A 25,006-nucleotide genomic window follows, 5' to 3' on the forward strand; every position below is an offset into this window, starting at 1 on the left:
TTTTCTGATTTTCCTGGGGACAGTGTCCCCATGCCAGCCTCTCTCAGTAGATAATGAAGGATATCTGCTCTCTAGGTTCCTTCCTTGAATTATAGTTGAACATGAGAATCCAAAATATTGAGGATTTCCTTCACTCAGTGGGGACATTGAGGAAGCTGTGGTCACCCCATTCCTCTCTTCCATGGCCTGTGGGCACCACCAGAAAATCCACTCTTCCTGCCCTCAGTTCTTCATGTGGCGTTTCAGAGGTTTCCATTTTATTCTGCACACCTAGAACCACTTCATTACAGAAGCCTTCACCAAGCCACTTTCACTCCCAGGTGATAGAATAAACCACACTTTATTTTTTGTTTTTAGTGAGGATGATTCTTGGAGTAAGATGAAAGTCTCTGTCCTTTGTACACAAAACATTTCCTGTTCTCAAAGATCTGTCAAGAGCTAGCTGTTTGTTTTTCTGTAAAGTTTCTGGCTTTGATACGATTTTTTTATGTAGTGACTTTTTAAATGATTTGTTTCTAATTGCTGACCGTTTTTGATGTTCTGATAAAATTAACTCTCCACCTTTAGTGATCTAAATGAGAAAGATGTGGTTTCATAATGTGAAAAGCCAAGTGAGGAAAAAAAAAATAAGACAAAAAAGAACAGATAAGAGATACCAAGTGATGATTAGGAAGACAGTTGTAACTAATGAGTTGAAATAATGCTTTTACAGGAAAACTAAAGAAACTGTCGATCTTGAAGGTGGATCAGAACAGACTCACACAGTTGCCTGAAGCAGTTGGGGACTGTGAAAGCCTCACTGAATTAGTTCTTACAGAAAACCGGCTCCTGGTGAGTGTGGGCTGCACATTCAAATGGATACGTATAGTGTGGTTTCTGTATCATAGAAACTTATTAGGGTAGAGTCTACTTACTCATAATTGGGGTGGACTATGTGGAAATTTTCTTACGTTACATCTAAAAACATGGACTTCAAAGCAAATGCAGGACATAAAGATGAGTGGCTTTTAACCTGCTTAAGTGAAGAGAGTGGTAGTTAGGATCCGCTGACAGAGGTCTCCAGTGAGGGATGGGGATGAGCCACCATCCGTGGATGTGCTGATGCCTCTGCCCTGGTGTCCGAGGACCGCCAGAGGAAACCTTCTCTCAGGGTTCTTCGAACAAATGGAAAGAGACAGAGAGAGAAGGGGAGAAAATGGTGTTTGGCTGCGAAAAGCCTTGGTGGGACTGGGGGGATGAGTGCTCTTTGTGGGGCTGAGCGTGGAATTGAGATCTCACCCCACCCTAGAAATTAGGGGTGTCGGTAGCTGCAGGTATCCCACACTTGGCCCGGGCTTCCCCATCCTCCCAATGGTGAAGCTTTGGCATCAGCCACCTGGGGGGAGAGGGGTGTTATCAGGATGACAGCAGATCTCTGTTCCCGCTCCCTTCCAGCTGCTCTCTCTGCTTTCGTCAGGCTCTCACTGATCACTCCATCCTCTCCTTCTCCTCTCTTCGTTGTCTTCTAGCAGCCATGTTTGCTTCACCGTACTTTCCTACCTTTCTCTGTCACTGTATTTCCTACCCTACTCTCCCTGCTCCTTTTTCCTCTTCTCTTTTCTCCTTTCTTCATAAAAACAGTAAGCAGTGCTCTTGAGGTAGAGAGAGCAGAAAGACAGCACGAGTGGGTAGGACACAGAGCTGGTGTGGGAGCCCAGCCACATCTCTCCTCAGGTAGCTCGGGCAGCCTCCTCTGGTGGGTGTAGTGGAAGTGCCCCAGTCTTCTGATGCTCGTTTATGGTTTTAGGCTTACAGATAGTTATCGTAACAGCTATAAACATAACATTCGCCCCTGGCTTACAGCAGAGCGCTGAAGCTCTCCCCTCCACCAGCGCCCCACCTGGTTCCTAGAGTGCTCTGCACGCCCCACCTCTCAGCCCTGCTCATCTTGCTCCTGTCCCCATGCCGCCTGCCCTTCCCCCAGCCTCACAGCACCCCTGCTCAGGATTCTGGTCCCCCCAGCCTTCTGGCTTCCGGGTCATCCAAGCCATTCTCCCAGTGTGTTCTCCAAGGTTCAGGCAATGAAGGGATGAATCTTGAGGTGAAAATTCTTCCTTAGATTGAAGAGCGTTACTTCTTTACTACGTGTTTCTCTGTTTCCAGGTCTGTGCCTTTGACTTCATTTCATTGAAACATACTCTGGTTTTAACAAAAATGCAAAATACTTAATTCTGCATCTTCCAAATGAGCTGTGACCTATCCGATATTCAGAAAGAACTATTATGTCTCTTGCTGGATGAGATTATATTCTTTAAATCCTTGAAAAGATCTGTTTTACTGTGAGTCATGTTAAAAAAAATGTGTTAAATTAATAATTAAAATGTTGCTTTAACAGACTTTACCTAAGAGCATTGGAAAACTTAAGAAGTTGAGCAACTTGAATGCAGACAGAAATAAATTAGTGTCTTTACCAAAAGAGGTATGTGCTTTAAAAAAACAATAATATTATAAAGAAATAATAGCACGCAAGGGATCATAATGTCACATGTTTTAAAAGACTTACTGCGGTGCTTTTTAAATGTTATGTACTCTCATTTGTGAGCATAGAAATGGTTGGAGGAGTTATATCAAAGAATGATCATCAGTAACATTAAAGAGAATAGGTGGGTCCAGATGACTATGAGCATTGTTGAGAAAGCTGAATTGACAGGATTTTAAGTGGGAGAAAGAGAGAGTTTGACCTTTCTGGCTTGACATATAGAGAACCATTGACAAAAATAGGTAATTTGAGAGTTTAGCAGAGGAAATGGATAACGTTGGGTCTAACGGAGTTTAATGTGAAATTAAACTGCTTCCTAAGCCTTTGGAATTATAAAAGTGGACTTGATGCAACCCTTTTCGTGGGCAGAGATCGAGACCTGGCAGTGTTCATGTTTGGGAGAGAGTGAATGAACTCCTCACAAAGGCGTTCACACAGAGGGAGGTGAATGGGCAGCTGTAGCCAGATTCTTAGGAATTTTGTGTGTGTCTGTGTGTATGTGTGTATGTGTGTGTGTGTGTGTGTGTGGATGATCCCACCAGGAGAAGAGACCATCACCATGCATTGTGGGAAGTAGTTGTGCAGACACAGAGGCACTTCAGTTCTGGCAAAGGAATTGGCTGAAAACAAGGGGACTCAGAGCAGATTTAACAAGGATGCCTGTGTAATGTTTAACAAGAAAGCTTACCTTCTATTTGGAACTAGGGGAACTGGGAGATGGGTAGTGATTTTTTTTGTTAACTGTTAGCCTGAAACTCAGTTTAGCCACCCTTCTTCCCCCCATCAAATGTTGGTGAGCCCCGTCCCCTTTGTTAGGCCTCACATGAAAAGGTGTGATATCGTGTGAGATGATCCCTGGCCAGGCGCAGTGTCCTTCCTATCTCTGTTTTTACCCTTTCTTACATCTCTCTTGGGATAATTTTATTTTATTTTTTTATTTATTATTACTATTTTTTATTTCTCTTGGGATAATTTTAGAACTACCATCCCACCAGCCAGAACTGTGTGTTCTTACTTTCCTATGGCCTTTCTCCGGGTGTCTGAGCTTTGCTTGGTTTCTCTTTCTCTTTCCTCATCTTGGTGCTATACCCTCTGGGTCCCAGTCTTCTGCCTGGGCAAGACAGCTGACATTCCTGAAGGGACGCATAGAGGGTATTTGTCATAAATTGGCCATATTCTGACCCATCCTTACTCTGAGCACTGGCACTTAAAACTGTTCCCTACAGAAAGACTTCAGTACACCTCCGCTAAACTGGGACACAAACAAGTAAGAGATTCTGCTAATTAGAACATGTTGGTTCTGGTCTCACAGTGATAAACCAAAACATAGAGCTGATATTCTGAATATTGACTTTACTGTTGTTGAATGGGTAGCAGACTGGACACATAGACACGTGCACAGGGAAGTAGGGAAGATTTCTTACTTTCTTTTTAGATGCCGCGTACCGTACTCGGCGCTGTTGTGTTTAACTCCCTAAATCCTCGCAGCGGCTTTTGAGGTCATAAGGGAGAGTTCCTCATTTTCCAGATGAGGAAGCTGAGGCCAGTGGAAAGCCCTCCATAGCAGGCCTCACCTAGCTAGCAGTCAGTAGAATGGGCTCCAGAGATGTGTCCCCTCAGCCTGCTCACTGTTCTTCCACCGGCCAAGGAAAGCATGGCCGCTCAGGTCATACAGATTCAGTCCAGCCTTTTCACATGTGGCCCTGAGGTAAGATAGGACCTTAAGTTGGTAAAGAGAGGTCACACTATCTTTAGCTTGGACGTGTTCGAAAATTAATACTTTTCAGGAACATTTTCAAGGTTAGTGCTGAAGAGAGCACTTGGGAGTTGAATGTCCATCCCCACTAAGTTTCCCCACCTAGCCCGTCTTCCCCATCCCCCTCTTCTGATTCTCTAGCAAAGGAATACCTCCTAGGCACAACTTTAACATTTTATTTGTGTAAAATTATTGCCATCATGTTAGCATCTGTCCTCTTTACATTTTAAGAGAATGAAACTTGTACTCAGGGTCCAGAGGGATATGCCCACCACATGCTGTGTCCGTGCAAATTTATTTTATTAGAACAGCGTTTCACGATGTGGAAAGTGAATGTGGTGTGAAAATAGTTCTAGCTTTGAAGCATTCTAGCTAGCTGTCACGTGTTATCCGCTCTCTATGAAATTGTGATTGGTTTTCTGGCAGGTAGAGTTTGATGATAGAGTCTGTGCCCTTTCCTGCAGCGGTGAGAGAAAGCAGGGAATGTGCTGAGGTTTTTAGGAACTGGCTCTCTTCTAGCACACCTTCACTGCTACTCATGCACACTCACCTCCTAGGGTAGGGAAACGCCCTGAGCCCATGTCCCTAATTCCGCTGCGGGTTGCAGTGTGGTGACCCCGGAGAAATGGCTGCTGAGTGCTTGCTGTTGACTGTCGGGGCTGAGCAGCCAGACCACCCCAGGCCTCCTGACCCCCAAGGGTGTCGTGGTGGTCTGCGCCGCATTGCCGTGCCATGAGTCTCTGTGCACCGAGTGAGTGTGGCAGGCCCTGGGACCGTGCGTGTGTGTGCATGTGTGTGTGTGTGAGGGTGGGTGTAGAATCGGGGCAGCGGGGCTGGACCTAGGCGACTATGCGTGTGTGCACTTGCTCTGCCTCCAAGCTTGATGCCATCACATCCTGTACTTTCCTTGTTGGATTCTGCACTTGCAAAACTCTTCTACTCTCTCTTGAACAATTAAGTTGCATGCATGACAGATCTAAACTGACACACTAACTGATTCAGTATATATGCCAGAAATCCATAATTGTGTTAATTGCGATTGGGTCTGGTGTGCCATGTAGTTCTTCCTGTTTTTTGGCTTTCTTTAATTTGGTACTATTGTATATCATGTTTTAGAGCACAGCTCCTTAGTCTCTGGCAGCATTTATTTGTTTTTGTTTTTTTTCCCCCAAATGAGGGGAAAATGTACTGTGTGGGTCACAATAATAGATTCTGTTTGTGTTTTGTGGTGTTATTTGCAAATCAATGAATGTCTCTTGTTTTCTTAATTGTTAGCTGCTTGGAAATTTAGAAAAGTCGGGTAAACTTGTTATCTTGTAAGTATTGTTCAGACCACAGTTGCATCTCTAACTTCCATTTTGCTTCTGAAATGCATGAAGATTTCAAATCGGCTGACTGCTTTGTGTGTTCCTCATTGTAAAATATTGGACATTTTCGTCTAAACTCAGTTTGTTTGTTTTTTTTTAAATGACCGCATGGCCTGGAACCTTATTTTGTTACGTGTTTGTCAGATTTGTTCAGATTGTTCTCTCTCAAAAGAATGCTTTTCTGTGAATTATATTTTAAGTTATTCAGAAATTCCGAAAGGCATAACGTGGCAGCTCATCTGTCTTCACTAAATTCCGGTTTGTCAGCACAATTCTCTCTCCAATGGAAAGGCTAGATTTGCTTTATTTGCTACATGTGGCATGCTTCTGATTTTTCAAGCAACTTATTTGTGTCTTTTATTTCTCATCCTGTCATGTAAGTGTGTATGCTTCTGGGGGAAAGAAGGCTCCCCCCAAAACTTAACGTTTTTGGTGGAGGGAAGAATTAAGAAGAGACTGCGTTCTGTGATGCGTGGATAGAGAGGGAGTTGGTTTTTGTGTGATTGTGAGTATGATGAAAGAGAGCCAGCAACTTCGTAATATTCCCCAGCCAAATCTTACCTTTGAACAACCTGCACCATCTAAAGAGTTTCTGGCTGGAAGAAATTGAGCATGTGTCCAAGTTTAGAGTCCAGTCTTTTGTCTCCATTAAGTCAAAGTGAAAGTGATCTTGACTCCATCACACTTATCCAGTCAAAAGATAGGATTTGCAGATCATTTATCAAAGCTTGTTTTTGTTTTAAATCAGCACTCTGTAAACGTTAAGTACCCATAAATATTGTGATTTTCAGAAGTGTCTGTGGTGATAGAGAATTCGTTTTATGGATGGCTTTCTGTCTTATTACAATTTAATGTAAGCTTCCATCATATTCTAAAATGGATTATTGATAAAAGAGATAAGATAAAACCTAAAAATACTAGAATAAAATATAGTTGGCCATTGGATTTCAAAATGGAGAAGGCATTCCCAAACTTGAAAGAGGAAACAAGTCCTAAAAAAACAACCAGTTGGTAGATTTGTCTATGTGAAAATTAGATTTCTGGTCTTCAAGAAGGTAAAGACAGCCTGGGGGCCAGGGTCTTACAACATTACAGACGGAGAGGTCTCTCCTCATTCTACTCGAAATCCTTCCCGATCATTGAGAAAAAGATGTTCCCACGAGTGGACAAAAATTAAAGCAAAGAACCCACCACAATAAACAGTAAGTGATTTAGAGAAGAAAAAATAGAAATGGCTACCAATGTGAAAAAATTTTAGTCCCATCAGTATTCACAGAAATGTTAATAGAAGCTTTTTGACCTATCATATTGTCAAGATTAAAAAAAAAAAGTGATACCAGATGTTGGCGAGGGCACAGGAAAATGCATAGATAATATGGAAGTATAAATTATTACGTCTTCTGGAAGGGAACCATATTGAAGGATCCTTTGAAAGTGTTCATACCCTTTGATTCTGCAATGCCACTTCTAGGGCTTTGTCCTAGGAACACAGTTGTGGTACACATGAAAACCATGCACAAGAGTATTTCTCATGTATATGTAGGGGCAACTAACAGGTACACATACAGGGGCAGCTCACACGCGCCAGGTACTGCGCTTTCCTGCATCTTCGTGTCTAATCTTCACAACAGTCCTGTGAGGTGTAGTAAGTCGTTATCAACATCCAAGAGTCCTGGAAACCCAGACTCAGCTGAAGTAACTTGCCCAAGATTACACAGGAAAGACATGGTAGAACCAACTATCAGCATCTAATGGGGGAGATTTGTGAAGTGATCTGCGAGACGTCTGTAGAATCAAATAGTTATGTGGTCAATAAAAGTCCTTTTAGAAACATAATGATGTGGGAGGACGTTCCTGGTGTTATGTGTAAACAGAAGTGCTGAAGATCATAGTGTTGGTCCTAATTTCATCAAAGTGTGTATGTATATATATAATCACAAGTGCATGGCAATAATACCGGAGGATTGTACTTCAGAATGTTAATACCAATTATCCCTTTGGGGTAGGATTGGTCTGAGTTTTTTCCTTGTGCCTTTATGTGTGTGTATATATGGTTTTTATTTTCCAGTCAGCGTAACTTTTTTATAATTAGAAATGAAGAATGCCGTAGCTGTTAGTGGATATTTCGATGTCAGGGGCCCAACAATTCAGGAAGTCCCAAAGCCACATGATTTCCAAAATATTTATGAAACAGGAACATTCGAATAATATGCCACGAATGATGATGGGAAAGGCAAAAAACAGTCTTTGGTTTCTAAAATTACTCACCATATTATTACAGCTCAAATTGTGTTTTGACCAGATTTCACTTATTGTACGTTTTCCTTTCTGCCAGTGAAATGTAGGTTCCATTCTGTTACGTATAGAATATTAAAAGGCAGATAGTGAAGGAAAAATGAAAGTTTCTTCACACTTGGGGCAGGTGTTCAGAAAGTGGAATATAGGTAGACAAGGATGACTAATACAGGTTTTCTCTTTGGATCACTGACAGTGATTATCGCCTCTTCAGTAATGTCACCTGCAGGCAATTAATACTTAGCGCAGCTGACCCGACTAAGGGTTTGCTCAATGACCTGCAGATCCCATCTCCTCAAGGTGGGTTAAATCAGGTCCAAACAGTGAAGGAAGGTATCGTCTGGAATTAAGAGACACAAACCAGCAAAACAAAGATTCTCAGCTACATTCTGTAGTTCTCCAAGTCCAACCCTTTGTATTCTGGGAAGGTGCTATTATGTGGTTTAAGGAAGTTTAAAAATACCAGCTTCCTACGTAGATGGTAATAAGTTATTTAAACAGTGACTCTGCTTCCCAGAATTTCTAAGTGATACAGGCATTTTATCCTGATGATCACTAAGGACGCTGTAAATTCTACCTCCTGAACCCGAGAGAGAAAACAAATACACATGAACCATATGTATACTAGAATACTGAGCTCACACCAGTGCTTCACTAGCAGTGAAGTCACAGTGTATTTATCCCTAGTATTTTCCACAGTGACATTTTGTCATTTTGTCACAGTGATGCATTGCTGGGGAGAGATTTTTAAGAAGGTCAGGTGTGTTCTGGGAGGAGCTCACCAGGGTCAGCACACTTCCAACAACACAGCAGGCACGCAAGTGTTGACTGCACTGGTCTTTTGGATCCAGGACTTGGACTTCTTGAAAAGACAGTAACTGTCACATTGGTTTGCCAGCCACATTTATTAGGCCAGGTTCTATGATAGGTTCTAAATTGTGTTTGTGGTTTCATTTAATTTGATCCCGATTGTTACTTTTGGTTAAAGTAACATAGTCTAACACACAAAACACAGGACGGAGCCTTAGTTCCAGCCCAGGTCTTCGTGATCCCAGAGCATCCTACTCCAGTGCGCCACATTCCTCTCTGATGTCTATGAAGAACTATACCTTTTGAGTTACGGTTTTTACTGCTTAATAATCCTCTCCGAAAGCCAAAGGCTCGTGCCATGACTTCCTGGCTGATTTGGAAAGAGGTGTCTGTTTGTGCACTGTTCTGCCTGGGACAGTGCGTGCCTCTGAGGGTGATAAAGGCGTCCCGGCACACTGAGCAATAACACTCGCTCTTTGTTGGCATTGTTTCATTGTTTTCTGAAACCCTTCGACAATAGAGATCAGGAGGTCACTCTGCCTGCTGTGACAACCCAGAGTGCCTACGAGGCTCTTGAATACAATTGCTTTCCACCCCTTGAGGTCTCAGATGGGTTTGAGATTAGAATGGGAAAGGAAAAAGAAAAAATAAATAAATGAGACTATAAACACAGTAGACAGCTCACACATTCCATTGGGAGTTCACATTATTCCCGCCCCCTCAAAAGACTTAAGGGGTGTTTACTTGTCCAGAACTTTTATTGCTCCAACAACTGTTAGAACCCTCTCTGACCCATTTTAATGAGTTAATTGATTTTTTGATAGATAGTATATGTACATGATACAGATTGAAAATGTTCACATGGTATAGTATTAGGGCCCCAAAACAGATATCCTACAGGTGACTGGAGCAGTGGACAGCTTCATGACAGAGTGCCCCCAGTTATGATGCAGTTTCAGCTCTATACACACTCCAGTACCTTATTTTGCCACTGTGAGGGTTGTGTATGTGCATAACTGCTTTGCCTCTCTGGAGTACAGATAAATCCTACGTCTTTATAGCCAGGCCGGGATGATAAGGTTAATGTGAGATCCAGCCTCAGCCACGTGCTGACCTGGAAGACCTCCCACGTGGCACACAGACCCACTACTGAGCCCAGAGCCCATTGCACATGGAGCAGGGTCATGGGGGGTTCCCCTCCATGAGGAGCTTGGGGGTTTCTTCCCATGAATAGATCTTTGTTGGGATCATCTCAGTTTATCAGAGAAAATCTAATCATGTCGATCCTCTTTTGATTCCTTCCATAATATTCCTGGGCATCTGAGTAAAACTGATGATTCCCTTCCTCAAGAGGGAAGAATGCCAAGCCCCTCAAAGATCCTGTTGTATATCTCTTTTAGGGCATGATTTTGGGGCCCTATGTTTATAAAACCTAAGAGAGGCCTCTCTAATGATTCTTAATACAAAAAAGAAGAGTTTTGTAATTTTCATTTCTACACGTAGAAGCAGATATTAACTTCAAGTAGCAGTCTTTCACTAGTAAATAAATAAACATAAGCGTATAAACATATCTAAATGAGAAGAGTTGGTAGGTAGGTAGGATGGGTACTGTACTTGCCAAGCACCCTGGTTTTATGGACATGTACAAGTTAAACAGCTCAGTGTATAGATCATAATTACAAAAGGAATGCAGAGAGCAGTGTATCAGTATGGACTGTGGGGTTTGGGGAAGACTCAATGGTGTAGAGGATGTTTAGCTACTTTGGGACAGTTGGTAAGATTTAGAAAGACAGAAAAAAGAAGAGCATTTCTATAAGACACAGTGGGACCAAAATGTTATATTTTAGAGGGCAGTGAATGCACCAGTTTTACTGGGATGGGAAATGTGAATACTGAGAAATCATGGGGACAATCTAAAAGCCTTTCTACATATCTGGGTGTTTTCCATTTTAGACAAACGTTAGTTCGTGTTTTCTTTTATGTTTATTTTTCTTTTACATCCATTATGGGTAAGTACTCTGGTTAAATACCTGATCTCAAGTCTTTATGTTAACTCCTAAGGGAAGACATAGTAAGATTGTTCATGAAGGTAATGTTCATAATTATGTAGCATAATTTTTATTTCATAAAAAGCCAAATGTTCGTAATTATGTAGCAATTTCATAAATATGCATTCTGCTTTTTTAAGGTACATACATATATTAAACACATGTATACATAGAAGAGGGCATGGGATGTACTTAGATATCATTAAAGATGCAAGTCTCCTGCCTCTCCTCAAGTGGGAAGCTGTGGAGTATTTTTCCATGTGTCAGAGAGACATCAATAGGTTCCTTCATGAGCCTTTTCTTGCAATCACTCTGGGTCAGGATAGTTAGTACAGGAAGAATGTAGTACTGTATGGAGTCCTGCAGAATGTTGTGTCTGAGATTGAGTTATTTTTCCACCCCCTTGATTCAGCTTTCCTGACCATAGAAACCATGGCCAGTTTGTTCAAGAGAATGGTTCAGTTCTTTTGTGCTTATGTTCTTTTTTGAAGACCAGGCTCATACAAAGCTCAATTACCGTTGAATCACTTACTAAATAAATAAATAGTAATCAAATTTGGTGTGGATGTCAATATTGATATGTTTCTACCAGCATTAAATTTACCAGATTAATGTGTGTATTTACCACATTCAGTTTTACCTAAAATATTGTTGATTTTGCATTTGTGAAAGGAAAATGAATAATGAATTTACCAAGTTAAGTTGTGAATGACCAAAAGCAATTAAAAGATGTATGGGGGAAAATTAATGTACTGTATTGTCTATTTGATATCCTTTTTTTACTTTTTTTTGTTTTTTGAAATGAACTGAGACACTGGGAACACTGGATTTAATATAATGGGCAAGTCTTCAAAGGGGTGTGCATGTATCATTGTTGGCCTTATTTTTGAAACTTAGAATTCTTAATCCACCAAATAATATTTATCTGGACCTGGGTAGCTTAGTTAGTATTTAAAAGATATAGTTGCTATTTGAATAGCAGTGGAAAATGACTTGCTTTTCAGAATGAGATTTTTCAACTGTACTGTTTATTTTCTTGATTTAATTTAGAATATGTACATTTAATGTATTGTAGAGATTTTTATGAACTTACTGGACTACTTAATGTTTATATGATTTAAATTCAAAATAGTTGGCCTCAGTGAAACTTAAAATCATGTGGTATCATTTTATGTGTTCTTTTCATGCCATTTGACAAACAAGATACCCACCACCATCTTCCACAAAAACCTGGAAAAAAGATGTATTTTCTTTCTCATTGTAGATTGGAGGGTGCTGCAGCCTCACTGTGTTCTGTGTGCGTGACAATAGACTAACTCGGATACCTGCAGAGGTGTCTCAGGCCACAGAGCTTCATGTCCTGGATGTGGCGGGGAACAGGTAAGCATGTTCTGGTTTGCCTTTTTTGAGAAAAAGAGCCAGATGTTCATCCACTCCAACCTTTGTCATGTGTCTTTGCCATCTTGCCTTTGCTCCATCTTATAGAATATGTACCAATTAGTCAAATGACCCAGAGCCCAGAAAGTTGTTAATCTGAGAGCAGGAGGGATGGATTGGATGGGGGAGTAGAAGAGGTCAAGGACGGCCTGAGTGCGGGGCACTTTGAAGTTTAAGTGGACGCTTCTATAGAAATGCTTCCCAGAACAGCATACAGTGATGTAAGGGAGACAGCGCTGCCTGAGAACTGGGATACTTAGGTTTTCCCTTAACTTTGATAGCTTTTGTAAGTCATCGTGAGCCTCTGGGTTTCCTCATCTGAAGGATGAGCTTGAATGAGTTTGAACTAGATTTTAACCAGGAGTCTTGATGTGCTCTGCTGGTGATTCTGAACCCCTTGAAACTGTAAACAAAATTATATTCAGGGACATTTTTCTGGCCAAAGGATCCCCAGCTAATGTCAGAATCACCAAGTGGTCATAAAGTGAAGAGCTACCTGACTGGTATTCCCCAAGGTCACAGCAGTGCCATTTCTCATGTTCTGAGGTCAGAGGTCATAGTAGACTGCTCCCTGGTTTTGGAATATTCCTTCTCTTCACCTGTGCAGACTGTGGATTTGTTTCAGCCAGTCTGAACTAATTTCGTCACCTCAGATCGCATATGCACTTTCTTTCCCCTGAGCCTAGCTCAGCTACTCTTTCTGCCTGGGACCCTCTTCTCTGACTCCCACTTTTATCTCTCATCACTCCTGTTTTCATTTCCTCCGGGGAGCTTTCTTTGCGTGGAGGCTGCTCCTTTGAATTCCCCCTGACAGAGCACTCACAGCACCGTGAGATAATCGCCAGCGTACGCGTGTGTGACCGTCTAAACCTAAGGGTGCGCGGAGTCAGGTGTTGCGTCTGGGCCGCTCTACCGTTTATCCCTGCACAGTGCCTGGCACATGATAGAAGCCTGGTAAATATTGGTCGCCCAAAGGAAAATGTTAAAAATGTTAGTTTTGCAGAGTGAATAGTAGGCCACTGGGAAATGCCTTGTATCACAGGCTGTGTCACCAAAGGAATTTAAAAAATGCTTTCGAGTGTTACATAGTTAGATAGGAGAAAAAGTGCTCAGACAGGGGAAGACGATCAATGACTTTAAATGAGAGAGAGTAGCAGCAGTCAGAAGAGTGTTTGGGGGACTGTGTGCTAAGTGCTGATTAACTGGTCCCTTAGGTCGGGCACAAGCCACCATTTCTCATTCTGGCTAATGGATTTAGGTAGTGGTGCTAATAAATAGCAGGACTCAGCAGGCCTCAGGGAACGCCCACCATTTTCAAGCGAAGGCTTTCAGGACATCTTGATAGATTCTTGAACCACTGACTGGATACCGGAAACTCAGGGTTAATTTGAGTTGAGCGTTGACTTTTTGCTGGACGGAGTCTCACATGAAGCATAGAGCTTGGGAAGGGTGGTTCTTTCCTAAACTCCAGCAGTAGAAACTCAGTGACTCCAAACCTTCCCAGATTCTTGCCACACCTGTGAGCATGAAATTGCATCACTAATTCTTGAGCCTGAAAACTGTTTTTCACATGAGTGAAGCCTCCAATCTTTAGTTCTCAGAAGGGAAAGTTAAATTTTTATTATGCTTGGGCTGGGGTGGAGAAAACCCCATTAAAAAGTAGAGTTACATAGCTGTCATCTGAGTCAGTTAAATGTGTCACACGTATATTCAGATTCATAACCAAATTTTAAACCTATTAAAATATTTAATTACTACTTATTTAAAGTATTAGTATAGAAACTAATAAAAAAAAGGCTACGATGTCAGCTTTTTAGCTTGCAGAAATGTTATACCATGGGAAATCATACCACATACAAGAGAAGTTTTTGCCTCTTCTCTCAAGCATATAAAAATAGCAAATGACACAGACTATATGTTAGTTTCCACAAATTTTCTTTGACAAGTTTGATAGGGTAACTATAAAATGCCACTTGGAAACTAAGTATCAAATCTTGTGGTACAGTAACAGAGAAGATGTCTTTTATCAGCAGCTACCCATGGACACAGAATCCATTTCCTTAATTCTTACTCTTTCCCTTAGGAATATTCACCCACTACACAACATCTAGTATTTGAGGATCTTTGAGGAAGAGTAGTACCGAATACTAGAAACAGTGACTACCAATGGGGAAATAGGTCGTACCTTTGAATTTTATAACCCAAAAAATTAGATCTAAAAATATTAAAACATATTACCTCACAGCTGTTAGAGTGGATGTTGTCAAAAAGACAAGAGATAACAAGTGTTAGTAAGGATGTGGAGACAGGGGAACCCCTGTGCCCTGTGGTGGGAAGCACAGCCACTAGAGAAAACAGTATGGAGGTTCCTCAAAAAATTAAAAATATAACTGTCATATGCTATAGTGATCCCACTTCTGGTATATAGCCAAAGGAAATGAAAACAGGATATTGAAGAAGGATCTGTATTCCCATGTTCACTGCAGCATTGCTTTGGTCCTTGTACCATTCACAGTAGCCAAGATATGGAAACAACCTAAACATCATCAGCAGATGGATGAATGGATAAAGAAGATGTGGTGTGATATATGTATAATGGAATATTATTCAGCCATAAGAAAGAAAAAAGCCATGTTATTTATGACAATATGGATGGACCTTGAGGGCATTATGCTAAGTGAAATAAGTCACACAGAAAAAGACAAATCCTATCTGATCTCACATGTGAAATCTAAAGAAGTCAAATTCCTAGAAATAGAGAGTAGAATGGTGGTCACCAGGGGCTAAGCGTAGGGGAGATAGGGAGGTATTGATCAGTGGGTACAAATTCCCAGTTATAAGATGAATAAGTTCTGGGGACTTGATGTATATCATGGTGACTGTAGTTAACAATACCACCTTATATCCTTGAAAGTTGCCGAGTGAATAGATCTTTGAATGGTCTCAACACACACATACACACATACACACACACACAAAAAGTGGTGATGATATGACTGGATGGAGGTGTTAACTAACTCTACTGTGGTAGTCACTTAGGAATATATATATAATATATATATAACACTTAAAGTTACACAATATTACATGGCAATTACAGCTCAGTAAAACTGAGAAAAAATATTAAAAGACAAAACACAACATGGCAGCGTAGCTATACTGTGGAATAGTAAGCAGTTAAAGAGTGAGATAATTTTTCTGTGTAGTGACACAGGAGGCCCATGGTACCAAATTAAAAGAACAGCTCTTGGACACTACATAGCACTCTCATTTTTGTTTTTGCTTTTAAAACAACAGATCTATGCAGTACAACAAAACATTAATAATAGTTGCCCTAGAGGCAGAGTGGAGGCTTGAGGTTACAGGGGGTTTTCCGTTTTGATATTTTGGTATTACGTAAATTTTCCACCACTTATGTTTTCTCTATCTTTAAACAGTTTTGAAAACTTTGCTTAAAACTCAAAATTCTAGTAGGAGATAAAAATTCTAGCAGGAGGTAGGAGGTAAAACTAAAAATTCTAGTAGGAGGTAAAAACATTCAGTTGTAAGAAGCATGCAACTCTAGGTTAAGTCAGTATTGCATTGATCAGTTGGCCATGTGTAGTTGTTAAATAAATTTGACAGTACGGTCACTACAGCAGTGTAGAGGTGGGGAAGGTCACCTCAGGTTAGTTGGTCAGGGATTTAACTGGAAATGAGAGGCTTGGCTCATGGTGTGGTTATTCATTTGCTTTAGTCCTTGTGCCTTTGATGTAAATAGTAACCACAGGCTTTTTGAGGGGATGTGGTCCTATATAAAACAGGGAGATGTGAGATGTGTACAAATAGGACTGTGATTTCTTGTGTTGATTCTGCAGTGTACAGAAGGTACCAGAATAAACCAAAAATGTATTTTTAACTCCTCTGAAAAGCAGGAATATATATATATATATATGTACACATACACATACACACACACTTTTATCTGGGATGGTTCACCTAAGAGAAACAGAGGAGTGTGTTTATGTGTCTTTTTTGCCCCAGGTAGCAGTGAATCAGTGGGCGTTAGCTTAGACTGCAGAATCTCCGTATACACAGACTGGGCAGGGAACAGAGCACTTTTGTTTCCTTTTTTTGTCTTCGACACTACTGGAGCACCCCTCCATAGGACACTTAGTCAACAAACTCATGTGTGGTATGTGCTCGTTTGGCAACCACCATGTTCAAGCTGGCCCTCTGATTCTTTACAGGGAAACTGGTGTTCTAGACAAGTCACTAATCTTATATGGCTTGGTTGAATGTGATTACAAGATCTGTTGTTGTAGAGTCTAGTAATTTATTTTAACTTTTACCATATGATTTATCATCCTTAGAACCTGTTATTTATTACTGATGCTCTGTTTAGCCCTTTATTTATGCCTTTGCTTTAGCACTTAGCTGCAAAGCCAGTTATTCTGAGAAGGTATGATGACTATGTTTGAGTACTTGTGTTTTGTGCCAATTTTCGAATCTTAATATTTTTTTCTTTAAGCTCTCATGATTAAGAAATCTAGAGATACTGACTGTAAATATCTTGTGTAAGACCCTGAAAATTCCAAAAGAATTATCCCTTTGTTCAATAAAATGAAAAAGAGTTTTAAAGTACTGGAAGCTTTCACAGTGTGTTAGGATACTCTTTTAAAAAAAAATCCCTGTCACCAGGTCTGGCAATGTCTTTAACTTCCTTGCATTTGAGTAAATGTGTGACAGCCTTTGGGCAGAGGCAGGAATAATCTGTTGTATAAGCATAAGAGATTTCACTTTCTATTCGCTCAAAGACCCAACACCTCAGAATAGGAAGTGGAGCTGTAAAGCCTCTGCTTCCTCAGATCCCTTGGGCGTCCTATCACTGAACTCGGTAGATTCTGGGATTTAAAAATACATATTTCTCACTCAGTTTGGCCCTTAAGAGCAAAGTATTAGAGTGTATAATACACAGAGACTTTTTTTTTTTTTTTTTTAAAGATTTTATTTATTTGAGACAGAGAGAATGAGAGAGAGAGAGCACATGAGAGGGGGGAGGGTCAGAGGCAGAAGCAGGCTCCCTGCCGAGCAGGGAGCCCGATGCGGGACTCGATCCAGAGACTCCAGGATCATGACCTGAGCCAAAGGCAGTCGCTTAACCAACTGAGCCACCCAGGCGCCCAGCACAGAGACTTTTCAAGGGTACTTTAACATATGGAAATCTCATGGGTGCATTGACTTTAAAACCTAACTCCCATGTAAGGTACGATTCCACTGACTCAGTACTGCACCCAGCACATATGTGTGGGATGGACCAGCCTTTGCCGGACTGTTAGGAAAAGAAAATATTTTGTCATCTCCATAACTTGTATATTGGAAGTATTTTGTAAGACATACTAATTTGTTCTTGTGAAAAGTTTAATAATGCATTTGTTGTTAACACTCTCCATGCACTCTTTGATAATTTTTACTTCATTTATTAAGGTAACAACATTCTGTGCTTACATTTTATTTAGATTAGTTTAGTAATATTGGAGTACAACTTCTCTTCATATCCCTACATAGAGTTCGAATTAGTTTTCCATAAGCCTGCCCATTCAGAATGGCATCTACGTCTGATAATGCAGTATTGATCTCTCGGTAAGATGTATAGGTAGACCTCCCACATGTGTTAAACTGGAAATAGGTGTGCAAGTTCATAAAAGAAAGAGCCCCAGCAATACATGCTGCCATAGGATTTCTTACGGAATTCATGGGCCAGGGATTTCTTTTCAGAAAATGTGCCTCATCTTGTGGCTCACAGAATGCAGTGAGCTCATTACTGTCCAGCTTGTGAAGTCACTGCTGAGATTGTAATTTAATGCACATGGAGCCATCTTTTTTTTTTTTTAAATAGTATTACAGAGGCTAATCAGGCAGATAATTTAGCTTTTTTTTTTTTAAGATTTATTTATTTATTTGAGAGAGCGAGAATGAGAGAGAGAGAGAGAGAGAGTGTACATGAGTGGGGGAGGGTCAGAGGGAGAAGCAGGCTCCTCGCTGAGCAGGGAGCCCGATGCGGGACTCGATCCCGGGACTCCGGGATCATGACCTGAGCCGAAGGCAGTCGCTTAACCAACTGAGCCACCCAGGCGGCCCACATGGAGCCATCTTTAGAGTAAAAATACTTGATCAAATACAACCTTAGTTTCATTAAACCTTAAATTCCTGGTATCTGCAGAGGTTTGGTTGTTTTCACAGTGCATTAGTAGACTTGTATAAAGCATTGGTTTTTACTAAAGCAGTCTTTTCACCCCAAGCCCTGTTGGCATTTTGGGCCAGGTACTTCTTTGTTGTGGAGGCTGTCCTATGCATTATAGGATGTTTAGCAACATCCCTGGCCTCTACCCACTAGATGCCAATAGCACCGCCCAAAAATGTGTACAGACATTGCCAGATGTCCCTGGGGCAGAAGTGCCCCTGGTTAAGAACTACTGCACTAAAGTAATCTTTGGCAAGTACGCACTATATATGATTCCCAGTGCTGGTCTTGGCTAAATAGAGTTAAATGGGTGCAGCTGCTCTGTCAGACACGTGTGCGAACATTAATATAAAATTAATCTTTAGGTGTCACATTATAGTTTTTAAAGCTTTAATATATACGATCTCATTTGAAACTAAAACAATGTGAAATGGACATTAATTATCACATAGGAGTCTGGGGAAGTGGGAGCTTCTAGAAACTAGAAGATACAAGTTTAACATGGATACCTAAAATAATCTCCTCAGAGAAAGAAAATGCAGTGCAGGAAGAAAATGTTTTAATCTTTATTATAACTGCCACTTAAACTCTTTAGCACCCTAGGCATCTCCTTCCGTTCTTCCTCATTTGCCAAGTGCTACTGAAAACATGTCATTGTCAGGGAGGCTTTTGCCATTGACTCAGTAAGAACTCCTGCTTTTGGGTCCTTCCACAGTCACACTGGCTTCTTTTCCTCTTTAAATCGAAACCTCCTAATGTTCTGCCCTGTGGCCAGAGGTGCTGACGAGAGAGATGACAGCAGAAGAGGGACGCACAGTGACGGGCCGAGGAGTGTGCTCACAAAGAGTACACCAAGGATTTTATTATAAACATAACATCCTGTTCCATGTTGAATCCATGAGGTTCTTTTTAATGGTTTTTTTTCTATCTGTATTGATAGGGATTGATGTAATTATAAAATCTGAGACCTTGATGTCTCCTTTTGTTTTAAATTAGGCTGTTACATCTGCCTTTATCCCTGACCGCCTTGAAGCTGAAGGCTTTGTGGTTGTCTGACAACCAATCTCAGCCCCTGCTCACATTCCAGACGGACACAGACCACACCACAGGAGAGAAGATTTTGACCTGTGTCTTGCTTCCTCAGCTGCCTTCTGAACCTGCTTGCCAAGGTGAAATTAAGAACAATACTCACATGGCTACGAGAATTAGTAGGAGCTAATACCTATCCATAAGACCTCTTACTCCCACGTGTGTCTGTAACTCGTCTAATGTGCCCCTAGCCCGCGTGAGGTCACTCTGGGTGTCCTCTGGGAAGGTTCGTTCCCCTGCACCTTCGAAGAAAAAGTACCCCTCACACCTGCTTATCATACCTGAAATTTGCTTAAACAGCCTTTTGGGTTTGAATTATCACCAAGGCTGAAAGTACAAATACTCTTAAAAAAGTTGACAGAGTCCCTTAAAATCCAGACTGGTGGTTTAGAGGATTAGTATTGAACACCACTGACAGTTTTGTTTTTTTTTTAAGATTTATTTATTTATTTGTTTATTTTAGAGAGATAGAACACGAGTGGGAGGGGCAAAGGGAGAGGGAGAGAGATCTCAAGCCGACTCCACACTGAGCGCAGAGCCTGACCAGGACTTGATCTCACTACCCTGAAATAATGACCCGAGCTGAAATCAAGAGTCAGTGTTTAACTGACTGAGCCACCCAGGCGCCCCCACGGACAAATAGTTTTTAAGCCAATCTGTTATTTTAAGTCATTGTATCTTTGTTTTGTAAATTATGTGTGGTTTTAAAAAATATTTGCACTAACATCAAATTGCCATTATAAATCTTTTGCTGAGAGCTGGTTTTGATAGAAGAGAACTAGAGTGCTCTGGGAGAATGGGAGTCCCCTAGGTGGAAAGGCCCCAAAACCCTCTTGCCAATTTCAGCCTTGTTAGAGGAGCTTTTAAGACCCCAAGGGGAAAACAGCAGAATGTGTTACTAAGGAAAGTACTAGTGTCCAACATGTGCAGCCCCATCACTGTCATGTAAAAGGTTTTTTATTTTTTTTCTTTTGTTTTTAAGAAGGCTCCATGCTCTGGAGCACTGGGTGTTATGCACAAACAATGAATCATGGAACACTTCATCTAAAACTAATGATGTAATGTATGGGGATCAACATAAGAATAAAAATAAAAATTAAAAAAAAAAAAAAAAAAGAAGGCTCCATGCTCAACGTGGAGCCCAACCTGGGGCCTGAACTCACGACCCTGAGATCAAAACCTGAGCTGAGATCAAGAATCGGATGCTTAACCCACTGAGCCACCCAGGCACCCCTCATGAGAAAGTTTTTACAGTTAGTGTATAGAAAAGAATTGTGAAAAAGGATTCTATAAATTATGATGACATTCTGTAATGAGATACTAAACATTAATTTAGCAGATATTTTATATGATCTCAAATAGAATTATGCATCATTAAAAAGAAAGGGTGACCCTGTCCCAGATTTTTTTCTTTTTGTTTTAAATTTTTTGAAGTACTGCATAGCAGTTACTAGTCACACAAACCCAAGTTCCCAGCTGATGTGGTCTTTGCCATGACAGAGAACCTGCCTCGCTGTGGGGCACTGGAGTGCTTGGTAAATGATGTCCCGGACGAGGCTTGGAATGAGCGTGCGGTGAACAGAGTCAGTGCAATCCGATTTCTGGAAGATGAAAGAGATGAAGAAGACAATGAGACGGTATGGAAATGGAGATTGTTGGCCTCCCTGAAAATTCAAAATTTAAAACCTTTCCAAGATAAGAGTGGCACCTAATAAGGATTTCTGTTAATTTCAAATTGTTCTCTGCTTTGCCTTTAGCATATAAGAATTTTTTTAGAAGACAAAATTAGGTATTTCTAGGTACTGATTCACCAAATGTATATAAAGCAAATGGAACTTTTGGGTTTTTTTCTTGAATAGTTTATACTCTTATTCTTTATTTGTGATAGTATCCCTTCTTGGCTCCACAAAACTGATTGGGAATTTGTTCTGTTTTTGTTGTTCTTGGTGAATGAAGTCTCTTTCCCACCACCATTTAGAGGTGTACCATGATGACTCCATTCACACTTCACAGCGTGACTTGGCTTGCCTTCTGTGGAGCTGTGCTTCTCTCTCTCCTTTATGTAATCATTCTCTCCACCCTCAGGCGGAGTGCTTGCCATCTTAGTTGGGCTAATTTACAAGTTTTCATCCAAAAATCAGGAATAGATTTGAAAGTACTACTTAGCCTTACTCTAATTTCCAAGCACATACCCACACTTTAAAAAATGTCTCTCGGCCTGCCGAGGTCTCCAGGAGTCCGTGACAACTCTTGAAATATTACTACAAGTTGACTTGGGCGTCTTAAACTCCTAGTGCTGAGATTTTCATAAGCGGAGCTTAGAGGGAGTACCTGCAGCCCCCAAAGCAAAAGACTGCCTGTGGTCTTTGTTATTCCAGCTGTCACCAAATGGGATTTTATGTGTTTACTGTAGTGGAGCGCAGAATAGGAATTAGGCACGACCAAGTGACTTCAGCAGAAAGGAGTCATCAGTGCTTACCTGGTGGCTTGCTGGAGGGTGAGGATTTCACCAGTTCCTTCACTGCCTCAGTAGTGCCCTTGCGGTGTTGTGTCACCCTTCTCTAGGCTCCTCCTCCTGAAACTCCTGGACAGGCCATTTACAAGACGGAAATGCTGTCTTAGGAGCCAGAGAGCACGGGACATGTCAGATAATACAATGTTTTAAAGACTGTCCCTTCCCTGACACTTCACTCCCAGCACTGTGGCCTTTATTAGAAGAATGTGAGCTCTCTTTAGTAGGCAATATGAATAACACACACAGCAGCGCAGTCAGAAAAGAAGCCCTTCTCTCGCTTCCCTTTTCCTTCCACTCCCATGCCGCCAGGGTTGAAGGAAGCCAGAACCACTTAAGATAGTAGTAGACCAGTGCAGTGATTTTAAGTTAGAATCTGTTTACCCCCTTATCTTTTTCTTTCTTCACACCGCACACTAACATCTTAAAAATCTTTGTTTCCTTGCCCTTCATGGGTCTTTATTTTTATCTTAAGCTAATCTTACATTTTACAAAGTACTCTTTTATTCTGAAAGTAATCCTTCTATGTGGACTCGGTAACTTAGACGCGATACCTTCATCTTCCACGAGCTGCTAGTAAGCAGCTCGTAAGCGCACAGGGCTCCAGAGGAGGCGCTTCCGCCCCTCTTAGCTCCTGCGCCCCCGCGAAAGGAAGCTTTGTCCCCGAGCGCCCCCACCTTGAAGCTGCGTGTTTGAAAGCGGAACGGCATAAAACCCACACGCTCACTCCCCTGCTTGTTTTCAGAGAACACTTCTGCGGCGAGCCACGCCACACCCAGGGGAGCTAAAGAACATGAAAAAGACAGTGGAGAATTTGCGGAATGACATGAATGCTGCTAAAGGACTGGATTCAAACAAAAACGAGGTCAATCACGCCATTGACCGAGTGACCACTTCCGTATAGAATTCCACCTCCGAATTTTACCTCCCGTACCTCCCGTGTCTTCCCCTGCTGTCGAGATCCTGCCTCCTTCCTCCCCAGGAGCCTCGCGCAGTCCTGGGGCTTCCCCGGAACGTGGGCACGTGCGCGCCACCGCCCAGGAACGTGGGTGCGTGCGCGTCACCGCCCCGGAACGTGGGCACGCACTGCGCGTCACCGCCCACGCCGCGCGCTGGGCTGCTGCTCTCCCGATGGAAGTGCCTTACTCCGGCTCCTCAGCCAGTCGGGGCAGCCGGTGCGCCCCCGGTGTGCCGCCCTTCCTCTGACTTCCAGTCGTTTGTCCCAAGTAGAATACACTACTGTAAACATCTGACCTTTGTTTCTGTCTTATGTTGGGGTAAGGGAGTGCAGGAAGGGGAATTTCGTTGATCCTCCTCCCTCCCGTAAAGTGCTGGGACATTTTGAGCCCAAGTTCTCCTGGACCTACTGGTGAGAGAGAGTTTTATGTATGGGGCATAACTGATCCTTTTTAAAAAAACTTTTTGGCAGCTCAGATGGTGTAAATTTAAAAATTTTGTATAGGTATTTCGTAGCAAAAAAAAAAATGCGTTTTTCTTTTTTGTTATTTTATCTTGGAAACGGTACATATTTTAGTATTTGTGCAGAAAAAAAAGAACAGTCCTAAAGTATTTGTTTTCACTTGTACCATCCACTTGTGCCTTACTGTATCCTGAATCATGTCAAACCAGTTGAACGCAGCGGCATCCCTGAGCAGTGAGACGAGACTAGGAACGTGCCACTTTTAAAGCAGTGTTGGATTTTAATCAGTAATCTACCTGGTGGATTCGTTTTTAACCAAAAAGAAGAGTTACCACCAATTTGTAAATTTTATCAGTTGATTTTTTTTTTTTTAAAGATGAACCAAAGGATTAGACTGCTAATATTTCATGTCTTACACTTTAACTTTTTATGAATGAGTCTCTTATGAGTGCAGTGTCTGATTGTAGCTATTTGGAAGGTATATGCCATTTGTAAAATAAAATAGATCAGAAAAGCACAAAAGGAGAAAACCGGCTCAGAAATTCAGTGGATAAATGAATTATGTACTGCAAAAGAAAGTATGATTTTTATGGAAGAAAGCTTTAAAAGTTTTATAATGAGATATAAAACCACAATAAAGCAAAATAACCATATTAGAAATGTTGCTATCTTTGTAAGTGCAATTTAATTTGTAAATAGAGTTTGAATCAAAGTATAACAAATCCTTGCTTCAAGTTTTAATTTTAAATCTGCTAATTTAAGGGGCATGGGGGTATGTTTTGGTGTGTTTGATTTCTTTCCTTTTTTTTTTTTTTTTTTTTTGGTATAATGTCATAAAAGAGAAATGAAAAGTGCCAGTCACTATGTGGTATCTAGGAAAATCACGATATTGTTGGTTTTTTGTTTTCTCTCCATGAAATAAAATCGCCCTGTAATTAACCATACAACTTTTTAAAATTAATTATCATCTTGTATGTTCAGATGGTGGCAAGTAGCTGAGTTCTTTGACGATGCACTCCCATCCATTAAATATCTAAACTACTGGTCAGTTTTGAGTTAATTGCTTGCCGTTTTGCACACAGCACAGACCCCAGAACTGCCTTTCTCTCTGGCTAATAACTTTGGGTTGTGGCTGTCTGGCCAGTTGGACTCCATAGAAACCTGCTTTCAACCAACCAAATACACCTTCTACTACAGCTATGCATTTACTTACTGGGTTCATTTTGCTTTTTAAGTTGTTTGTGTGTGTGTGTGTGTGTTTATTTATTTATTTTAAAATCTATTTATTGAACTGGAAGTACCATGGGTTATAAGTGGTTTTTGGCTAGTCAGTTTCATACCTTGCTCCCCAATCTGAGTCCCTGTTTGGTTTTTCTCCATTTTAAGATTTTGTCATACTCTGCTTTAGGCCTGTGAAGATGATGCCACTAAACTCATGGACTGATAAGCAAATTCGTTTTATTTAAGGAGAGTAATCTTGATGCTAAAGAACAAATAGAACTTGAATGGTGTTTTTTGTTTGTTTGTTTTC

At 41.1% G+C, this 25,006-nt stretch overlaps 1 protein-coding gene and 1 long non-coding RNA gene across 2 annotated transcripts in view; one reads left to right on the top strand and one right to left on the bottom strand.

The window, feature by feature from the left end:
* The window catches only part of LRRC1 (leucine rich repeat containing 1), a 129,240-nt gene extending 104,722 nt beyond the window's left edge, over positions 1 to 24,518 (top strand). The window contains exons 9-14 of the mRNA XM_045867025.3: positions 713 to 831; positions 2,375 to 2,458; positions 12,059 to 12,174; positions 19,451 to 19,623; positions 21,044 to 21,180; positions 22,801 to 24,518. Coding sequence (XP_045722981.1) covers positions 713 to 831; positions 2,375 to 2,458; positions 12,059 to 12,174; positions 19,451 to 19,623; positions 21,044 to 21,180; positions 22,801 to 22,959 — 788 coding nt within the window. The 3' untranslated portion in view covers positions 22,960 to 24,518. The remainder of the gene's footprint in view (positions 1 to 712; positions 832 to 2,374; positions 2,459 to 12,058; positions 12,175 to 19,450; positions 19,624 to 21,043; positions 21,181 to 22,800) is intronic.
* Positions 20,201 to 23,081, bottom strand: LOC129045510 (uncharacterized). The gene is made up of 3 exons (XR_008505314.2): positions 22,990 to 23,081; positions 22,023 to 22,160; positions 20,201 to 21,144 (listed from the first exon to the last, which is right to left on the bottom strand). It is a non-coding gene; the product is annotated as an uncharacterized LOC129045510 (long non-coding RNA).
* Positions 24,519 to 25,006: the final 488 nt, after the last annotated feature.

Source organism: Mirounga angustirostris, unplaced genomic scaffold (genome assembly GCF_029215605.1).
Source record: "Mirounga angustirostris isolate CCGP_5_RB_7025 unplaced genomic scaffold, mMirAng1.0.hap1 SCAF_8, whole genome shotgun sequence".
NCBI lineage: Eukaryota > Metazoa > Chordata > Mammalia > Carnivora > Phocidae > Mirounga > Mirounga angustirostris.